The following is a 10,525-nucleotide window of genomic DNA, read 5'->3' on the forward strand; positions in this document are numbered from 1 at the left end:
CGGAGGCTTTTTCGCCTGGGGCGGCGAAAAAGCCAGAGCCGGCCCTGCTCCCGCCTTCCCCCACACCTACTAGGATTGTAACAAACTGGGAAATATCTGTGATATTTGTGATGAATTTGCCTCTGTATGTTTGTTTGACAGGTTACTAGCAATGGAATTCTATAAAAAGGGATGGTTAAAGAAACCAAGCAGGAAAGGCAAAACAATGACACAGCAATAGTCCTGGAGAAAACCATGGGGAAGATGTTTATTGGGCAATATCCTCTACCGGGCTCCAGACAAGCTGAGAATGGTTTACTCTTCCCAAGGCTAAGGCTAGGGTAAAGAGGATTCTAAACATTCGAGAACACCAGGCCTAGAAAAGGGTGGGGATTGACTGAAGGTATGTCTACACTGCAATTAGACCCCTATGGCTGGTCCATGCCAGCTAATGAAGACTCACAGGGCTTGGGCTAAGGGGCTGTTTAATTGCTGTGTAGATGTTCAGACTCAGGCTGCAGCCAAGCTCTGGGATGCTCCCACTTTGCAGGGTCCTAGAGCCCAGACTCCAGACCAAGCGTTTATACTACAGTTAAACAGCTCCTTAGCCCGAACCCAAGTCAGCTGGCATGGGCCAGCCACAGGTTTTTAACTGCAGTGTAGACATACCCTGAGTGACCAGAGTGTCAGTGAAAGCTGACTGGCTGGTAAGGAGACAGAGAGAGGCAGAAACCAGCAGGGGCAGTTTGGTGGAGGTAACTGGGCTGATTGCAATGCACAAAAGCTTTTAAGGAATGATTAAAGATTAAGTAAAAGGGGACATGTGTATATAAACCTTTACTGTTTTTACCCTTTGCTCTATGTGCTTGGTACCTTGGGGGAATCAATAAATAATGCTTTGTTCTGAAGAAGCCATTTTTGAGTCACTTTACCCACCCTGCTGGCCACAGGTCCCTGGAGGGAATGGACTGACAGATACCACACCTAGTTGGGCCTGTCACATTAACACAGCTGGTAAACAGGGGGGTTGCAGCCCAGAGACCCAGTCTAAGCGTGGTTGGACCGCATGGTTCCGCCCACAGTGAGGTGCAGAAAGCCAAGCATATCACCCAAGGGGTGCACTCACAAAGTGCTAACAGGAATCTAAGCTGCAGTTCATTTTGTAACCATGACAGAGATATTAAAGTTCTATTTGTTTGTTTCTATTTATGTTTGTTTCTCTCTCTCTCTCTTTTTTTTTTTTATCATTATGTCTGTTTCAAGATTAGCAAACCACAGGAGGTAAGCCGTATTATGGGAAGAGCACAAGCTTGCTTGGGTTTTACAGCCCTCAACTGATGCCAGGATTTAAAGTGACAGGTAATGCACAATGCTGAAAATAAAATGTCAATATTCTCCTCAAATAAACAGAATTACCTCTTCTTAAAATCAAAGTCAATCTGTTTTTAGTACCCCACTCAGAGCTGACTAATCTAAGTAGCCAAAAACAACAGAAGATACTTAAAGTACATAACAGACAATAAAAATCAGGGGAGAACAGCATATCAGTGCCATTTCCTATAACTTCAAAGACTGTTTGATTGCTAATCAGAGAGTAAAATGGCAGATATTTAGTTGATTAAAAGAGCTGCTTCAAACAATACATTTCAAGTTATCACAGAATCATGGCAATTAGAGATGGAAAGGACTCATTAAGACATCTTGAACATATTCTGTTGCTTTTCCAAAGCCAAATTACTGCAGCTACCTTTTAATGAAATCTGTGTTTATCACCTTCTCTTCCCATTTCACAGAAAATTTCAGTAGAAATAGTGCTTTAGCATTTGATTTAATTGAGCAGCTACTGATTAGCTTCTCAGAGATAGAGTAGCTGCTGATTATGGGGAAAGCACACAGTAACACTGATTATAATTTCTGAATATACTAGGCTGAGAGTAACAGGGATTATAAATAAGGAGGCTAATTTGAGGCAAAATATGCCAGTTTCTTAAAGCTTTACAACACTTTATTGGCTAAATATAATATTCATGAATGAATGTACTATTCACGTTAATCAGTAATGTGACTATACACAACTGATTTCTTTAAAATACTCAAACACAATGTAAAAGTTAAAACCATAAAAAGACAACTTTCTATTAAAGAAAGTATTACAAAAATAACTTCACCATTTTAGGGGTAAATATGATCTAAATATGGCTAGGTCACACAAAGTCTAAAATGGATGAACCCCTTCCAGGGTAAAAGGTCCAACAGGGCCTATATCCCTGTGCCTTTGTTCAAGGCTTTAGCCCTGTCTCTGGGCTCAGACCTCATCTCCGGGCTCAGACCTCATCTCCTTCTGGGCTAGCTTTAAGCCTGTGCCTGCCCTGATATAGAGCAGTGTCCCCAGGGCTTTCTCCCTGGAGATTCTTCACCTTCTTATTGCCCCAACGCTCCAGCAGGTCACTCCTTCACTTCAGTCCCCTTCCACTGGTAAAGTTCAACAAATGGTTGGCCCTCTGTAGGGTCTTCAGCCCTGTCCTTGGGCTTCTATTCCAGCCCTGTGCTTGGGCTTCTACATAAAATGTGTCCCCTTCTCAGGGCTTTGGCTACTTCACCAGTGGGGGGAGCCGGGCCCACCCACTACTCCAGGTACCAATCTAGGGACCCTGCAAATATCAGCCACATGCTGCTTTCCTTAATAGTGGCTGCTACTGCATTCCCTGGGCTGCTTCCCACTCTGTCCCATCACCTTCACCCAAGTTACCTTACAGTTACAGTCTTCGGGTTTTCTGTCTGTTCCTACTTGAGCAGGGTCTCTCCCCAGCCTCCTCGCATGGAGGATTTCACAACATTGTAGTCCTTCCTCACTCTTCTGGTCCCAGCCAGCAACTGACCTGCTCAGATTTTGCAGCTCCTTTTAACTGAGCCTGCTGGGCTCTGATTGGCTTCTTCCCTGCAGCCTTTCTAGGCAGACCTGGCGGACCCACCTTTACTGCTCCTTTTCTAGGGCAGGATGTAGTAGGACCACAAGGCCTCCAGCAGGGGACCTCAACAGGCCCAGTACACCCTGTCACGGGGACTCCTTGCAGAATGGCATTTTAAACAAAATATTACTGTATAACAACTCCAATTATACAATAAAATATCCATGAAAGCTATCACTTTAATTAGAAAAGAAATTCATTAAAGTGAACTAATTTCATTTCAAATAACAAACAGGTAGGTTATGAAAAAATTGCTGGATACCAAAGATTATAATAATATACTCCCAGTAGGCAAAGAAAGGTGGTAATCTTTTATAATTATACAAAATTACAATGGATTTTAAAGTTATGGGGCTTCACTCTCCCCTCTATAAAAAGAGATAATTACTCACCTTGTAATTATTTTTCTCTGAAGAGCTCATCCATGCAGGATTCTTATTCTTGGGCCTTGTGCAAGACAGACGGGAACTTCCTACACTCTTAGAGTTCTGGATCCTCCCTAACAGCAGTAGTAATGGAGGTCTCAGCCCACCTATCCTGTATACTTCAATTGTCTACTCAGAACAAGTTGGGAATTGGGTAAATTATCATTTAAACTTAGTGACTCTGTCACCCCACTGGTGTCTTTGATCAGCCAAGGAAGCTGAACCCTCCACTCCCATGGTGAGTAGGGTAAGCTATGACTATCACCAACCATTTTGTGAAAAGATGCAGCACTGAGGCCTGCCCAAAAGGCAAGACTCAAAATTAGTAGTGTAGTCCCCCTATGGCAAATCTTCCTTTATTTTTGAATATCCTTAAGTAGGCAGCTGCAGAGCACCTAGCCAGATAATTTCTTCTAAAAGATCACTGAAGGCTCCCATGGTAACCAGTAACTATTTCAGGGGTAAATATTGATTCAGTTCCCTGCGCCCTAAGGTGTTGCCAGATGCTTCTTTCTTTTTTACTATCAGGATATAACATCCTTTCCTTTCTTGCCTAGAAGCACAAGCTTAATAGCTTTTTTGGACATTAGGAATAGATTTCCTGCAACATCTCTTCCTGATACCCAGAGGTGGGGAAAAATCTTGATAATTTTTGAAAACTTGATTTTTGCAGTCCCACAGAGCAATTCCTAGGACTCTCATGTACAGGGGGACAAGGGCACACCTCAGGGTAAAAGGATCTTAATCTGCTCTGACGGGGATGTCCTGGCAAGCTACAGAAAGTGGTTGGCTGCTTATCTGCCCTAGTTGTATGCAGTGTTTTTGTAGCAATGCTGGTCCCAGGATATTACAGAGACAAGGTGAGTGAAAGAATATATTTTATTGGACCAACTTCTGTTGGTGAGAAAGACAAGCTGTGTAAGCTTGAAAGGGTATCTCTCTCACCAATAAAAGATATTACCTCACCTTATCTCTCCTATATCCCCTAGAACATACTGAAAAGCCATTGGCTTCTGCTGCTGTGAATGAGTATCCTGGGCAAAATGGGTATTGGCCTCCCTCGAAATCAAGTGTCAAGGCACAAGCCACCTTTCTAAGCGGTAGAACCTTTTCCTTCCCTCCCTTGAGGAGAGGGCCTAAGGGATAGGATACAAGCTCAAAACAAGCTCTCTCATTGATAAGACAAGTCATTAGGTTTTTCTCTCGATCTCCAGGGAGGAGACTACAGCCACCCAGCCCTGGTGGGAGTCACTACCAAGACAGCAGATCTCATTACTGTATCAACTACATCAAATGCTGCCCACATCTGATGACAGGACAAATCAACACCCTCATGCACTTACCTTTTAAGTTACTGCAGAAAGGATCTGACCAGGACAGACAGCTATTCCTAAAGCTCAACCTGTACTTTGGCTATCACTCAAAAGATTGCCTCCAACCTTTGTATCCCAGCACTGAAGCACAGGCTTCTGGGGGGTGGTGCCATATGCTCAGCCTTCCTTTGCTTTGACCACGGTTGTCCAGACTACTAAGTTCTTGCAGGAGAAGGTGAGCAATCACCATCATTACGGAGGAGCACTTATTACTCAACCTTGTTCAAACAGGGCTAGCTGAGACAGGTATGTAACACCTTCTTCACCAGCGGGTGCCAGGGCACAGCAACTCTACTGGAGAGGGGATTCCAGTAGTCCAATTAAAGCCTCAGAGCAATGACTAAGGCTTTGAAAACATTGAAACAAAAGTCCGTAAGGTCAGCAAACTAAAAGACAAATTAAAAGGACTGGACCTGATTGGCAGATAGGAATGGCCACACCAGAAGAAGATAGTCCTTCCAATTCCTGTTTTGGGATGAAGAGCCACAACAGAAAGCTGGAGACAAAGCTCCTACAGTAAACTCTTTCTCTAACTGCAGACAAGAAAGAACTATTTGGAAGCTTCCAAAAGCAGCATTTAGACCGCTATATGGTGCAACTACCAGTGGGAGGATGGCAAATGGAAAGCTCATGCCCCAACCCATGACAGCTGCTTTAGGGACCAAAAACCTTTAGACCTTGGGAAGTTCCAAGGAACTTGTAGAACAAAAGGCCACGAGTGAGAATTCTGCACAAATGTTATTTTGCGTAGTTTAGATTATTTTAGAATTCTTCCCATGGTCACACCTCCTACAACCATAATGACCCAAACGAAAAACAAAACACACAACAATGATTTTTAAATTGCTGATAAGTCTATGTCAATTACGCCTCTCAGCACAATGAAAAATGCTTCATTAGGTTCAGGTGATGAAATCAGCATAATGTTTATTTACTGTGGTGGAAATTTCATATAATTTGCTGCACACCTTCAGTATGTACATAAATCTTAACAAATAACTAAAAGCAGTAGTGTCAGGAAAATCATTACTTGCAAAATAAAAAACAACCAAAACCAAACTATTAGTAAAATACTAACATTCAGAGATAGAATGAGGCTGTGTGGACCAATCTGTTTTCATACACACAACCTTATGGTACACGGCATTCATTTAATTTTAAACATTATCCAACTCAATGGCTATAAAAATATGATTTCATGCTCTAACTCACCAACAATCTCACTTGGCTCCTTGTTGTAAAGTTTTTTGTTCCAGTAAAGGAGTCTGAGGAAAGGAAAGGAGACCAGAAGAACAAGACAAATTCCAACAAACATATGTCCTGTAAATGCTGCAAAATCCAATCCCTAGGAGTAAAAATGCAATTATAAATTACAGATCAGTTATTTTCCTACATTACCTGAAAAAGTATTTGTCATTATGTACTTTACAATTCAGTGATTATATACACGTAACAAAGTAGGCAATAGGTAATTTCCAAGCATAGCTTATTTTGTGCTTCCCCAGTCTCAGGGAAATTATTATTAAATAAATTTCATGCCAACCAAACCAACTCAAAAATATTCCATTAAATTTCAGTGTATCAAAATAGTTCTTATATATTTACATACTAATTACCAGCTCCTGGCTCCACTGATGACAATATGAGTTTTTGCATCCATTTTACTCAAACCAAGACCTGTCCCAAATTCTACAATACGCTATTACAGCAAAAACATTCTCTAGCAATTAGAACACATTTTGCAATATTTTTTCTTCAATTTAGTATTTGTTTGAGTTCCTTTATACTTCCTGTATGACGGAGGCTTGGAACAGGGTCAAAAGCAGAATTCAAATATATAATGTAATGTTCGATATTTGGGGTGGAATTTTCCAAAGTGCTTAGTGTTGATCTAGCTCTGCTCCCATTAAAGTCAAAGGTAAAACTCCATTGACTTAAATGGAAGGAGAGTTGGGCCAATGCAGTGTGCTTTTGAAAACCTCACCCATTATTTCTTACCAAAAAAAAAATTCAAGTTTTGTCCCCTATTTATATTATATTGCTTTAATTTTAATAAAGGCCCTAATGACAAAGAGTTTCAACTCTAGATATTAGAGATATATTGATATCAAGGTTCCCTCCAGTATCCACAACAAGAGTTCTCTCAACAGGGAATCCCCACAAAGCCAGATTTGGGAGGAAGTTTTTTTTAAATATTATTTATTAAGGCACTGGACTACCACGCAAGAGATCTGGGTTCAATTCCCATCTCTCCCACAGACTCGCTGTGTGAAGTCATTTAATCTTTCTGTGCCTCAGCCTCAGTTAAAGCATCTTGCTGCTGTTGTAATGCAAATAATACATAGTAATAACATTTCCATGCAGAATCAGGGGCTGTTTACATCCTGAATTTTAAGACAGCTTGGACTTGCAACCTGAAATACACACTGTTAGGCTGCACCATACTCCCTATTGAGAGCATCTATGTGGAAAGCTCTCAGTTCGAGTATATATGATGTGGAAACATCCAGAGCAAACAAGACAGAGGCCCTCCCACGCAACCCCTTCCATCTTTTCAGAACAGATTGTATAAGTCAATCCTGTAAATGCTCATAAAGGCTGGTCTGGATACTTAGCAGGCATCAAATTAAGTTTCAAAGCTGAAGGAGAGAACATTATGAAGGAATCAATCTACAAACTTTTAAGAGATCTACCAAGAGTCATGTGAGCAAACAAAGACTTACAGGGCCAGATTTTTCAACATCTGCTCACAAAAACAGACATATTGTCCTGCATATATTTACATAATTACAGACATTTTGCATGAAAATGGGCCTAACTACCCAAATGTTTGCATAAGGGCCTCTTTCTTTAAAGATATGGACCACAAAAGAAGACAGAAAATGCTGCCACGTGAACCATGATTCAAGAGATATGAAGAAGCAGTAATTGGTTCTACACAGTCTAATCTAGAAGGTTTGCAGGTTTCCTATATAATCTGAAGAGATCCAGGAGTATGACTGGGATTGAATTGTATGCACTTTGATGCTGCACAAACCAATAATCCTCATTCCCAGGATAATACAATGACTGGGACACAGTTGGATGAGGAGTAAAACAGGAGAGATGATCAGAATATACCTAACCAAGAGCTACTGGAATAAGTCCAATTCTTTCAGTTTTCAACAGACTCTCAGAATGTAATGCACTTGAGACTTTTCATAGCACTGACAGCAATTTATCTATCTCAGTGCAAAGAAAGACAGCACTTAGGTGGATCCTGTTGATAGGAGTTCTCGAAAGAGATAGTCAGAGTTAAAGGCACTTAGATTATTTGCTACTTTTAAAATGAAAAGGGGAAAGGGGGACCTAAAACACACAGAAAACACCTTTATTTCTGATGATTGGATTAGACCAGAGTCATGTGTTATGGGAACATGGCAAAGATAAAGAATATGGTACCTCAGAGACCAGACCTTAGACTTTGATTTACAAAGTTTCTTACATCTCTAGGTTTTGGATGTCTGCACCAGTGCTGAAAAGTTTTATCATCAATTGTAACAATGCAGAAACTTCTCAACAGAAAAACACAGTACAAGAAATACCTTTATATGAAACCCTCAAAATTAAATTCTTATGTGAAAAAGAAAAGCATAGCAATCAGGAAAAAAAATAAAATGCTGAAGTTGATAAGCAGCTCTCAAGTTTGATTGACAGCTGAAAGAAATTGAACTGAGATGGGGCTGTGCATACAGATACTTATTTTGAAGGGACAGTGTCAATTTATACTCTTTGAAATTCAAGACTAGGCACAAGGGCACAAGAGTTGACACAAAAGTCTCAGAAGTAAGGATTTGTGCACAACATCAGCAGAGGAAAATTATTTGCATCTTCTTGGTATTCCATCACAGCTGCTACTCAAGCTGCGCAGAGTGTTTCAGTAATTGGGCTGAATTTCGGGGTTTTGTTCAGCTCCAAAACTTTCTCCCATCAACCCTGCTTATTCTTTAAATCTTTTGAGAAGAGGACAGGCAATTCAACACCCAGCCCCACTGGCTAGTTTCCTTTGCTATCTTCTTCATACTTTGCGTAAAGTCTGATGCTCCAAGCTCCCTTCGACACTGTGGACACTTTTCAGGACTGGGTGTGCAGCAGCCATACCAAGTAATATCAGAAAAAACAAGCAAGATTAAATTTAGCAAGATTTGCCCAGCAGTCAACTGACATTCTCTGAATTTCTTAGGAAGAAGAATACTACCTCCTCCCTGAAGATATAAGCAGAAGGAAGATGGGTGTGGAGGAATTGCAGGCAACAAAACTCTATGTTAGGGTGTAATCTAAGAACATCCCAATGCCAGAGAAAAAGGGACTCCCTGAGATCTAGTAGAGATTTTCAGCTGGCCTGATCAGTTCAGTGTATTCATTAATGTCAAACTTGATCTGATGTGTGTCAGGTAAAGCCGTGGTCCAGGGCCCGTGGTGGGGCCACAAGCTGGTTTCAGGTGGTCTGCCAAGCAGGGCCGGTATTAGACTTGCTGAGGCCCAGGGCAGAAAGACAAAGCCCCACCGCATGGGGCTGAAGCCCATGGCCCTGAGCCCTGCCAACCAGGGCTGTCGCTGAAGTCTGAGCAACTTAGCTTTGCAGGACCCCCTATGGTGGGGGGACCCGGGAAACTGCCCTGATCACTACTCCCCAACACTGGCCCTGGCTTTTATATGCAGAAAAACAGTTGTTGTGGCACAGGTGGGCCATGGAGTTTTTAAATAGCATGTGGGGGGGCGCCTCAGAAAGAAAAAGGTTGAGAACCCCTGAGGTAAGGTATCATTGAAAAAGTAATAACACACTGATTATTAATATTCTTGTGTGTTATATGTACGGTAAAAGCCCATGGGATCGTAAAAATGTGAAGGATGTGTGGGACTAAAATGTGTTTACCAGACAAGTCCGTGGAGTGAGTAAACAGATTTCTCCCAGGCAAAGGATGAGTTGACTCTTCCAGACAGGTGTCATTGGAGTCTATTGGCAATCACATGTCAAGTGGCCATTCATTTGCATTGGAGGGGACAGGAACAGATCAATTTGCATTATAGCAGACACCCGTGGAGGAAGAAAGCAGCATGGGGCTTCCTTCACCACCAGACTCCCGGTCTCCTCTCTCACAGCTTGAATGAACTTCATTTTGTGCGGTAACCTCCAGAAGAATCCATTTAAAAAGTTCACTGGACTATGAAAGAGAGGGGCAAAGAACCCCAAGTTATCTTTCACCTAAGATGACAAAGGAAACTTGCGAAGAGATCCTGGCCAGAGAGAGGGGTGGTCAGTCATCTTGCTGGAAGAAGTGTGTGGTAAGAATCTTACCTGATACCTAGACAATAGCTTGTTAAAGTCGTAGCATTAGAAAACATTTTGAGTATTATTTGTTTGTAATCGTTTCAGTCTTTATCCCTTATACTTGATTTCACTTAAAACCTATGTCATTGTAATTAAATAAACTTGTTTTAATCTAAAGCAACCCAGTGCTGTGTTTGAATTGAAGTGACTGTTTACTTCAGTTACACTAATAAGCTGTGCATTTTGCCTCTTTAGAGGAGCAAACAAGTTTAGTATTCCTCTGAATGTTCCAGGAAAGGGCTGGACATTGCAGGGCATACGGTTTGGGGAAAAATTGGGACTGGGGGTATATTGAGGTCATTTCACCAGGTATAATCAAAGCTAATTGAAACCAGGGAGTGACTGTGTTGCTACAGGAGGCAAACTGCTGATGTCAGAGTGCTTGATGAGGGTTGCACAGCATACAGA

At 41.6% G+C, this 10,525-nt stretch overlaps 1 protein-coding gene across 1 annotated transcript in view; it reads right to left on the minus strand.

Annotated features, from left to right (window-relative positions):
* LOC113406293 (P protein-like) overlaps positions 1 to 10,525 on the minus strand; it is a 346,792-nt gene that overhangs the window by 149,295 nt on the left and 186,972 nt on the right. The window contains exon 16 of the mRNA XM_026650336.1: positions 5,959 to 6,091. Coding sequence (XP_026506121.1) covers positions 5,959 to 6,091 — 133 coding nt within the window. The remainder of the gene's footprint in view (positions 1 to 5,958; positions 6,092 to 10,525) is intronic.

Source organism: Terrapene carolina, unplaced genomic scaffold (assembly GCF_002925995.2).
Source record: "Terrapene carolina triunguis isolate 2854851 unplaced genomic scaffold, T_m_triunguis-2.0 Scaffold25, whole genome shotgun sequence".
Taxonomy (NCBI): Eukaryota; Metazoa; Chordata; order Testudines; family Emydidae; genus Terrapene; species Terrapene triunguis.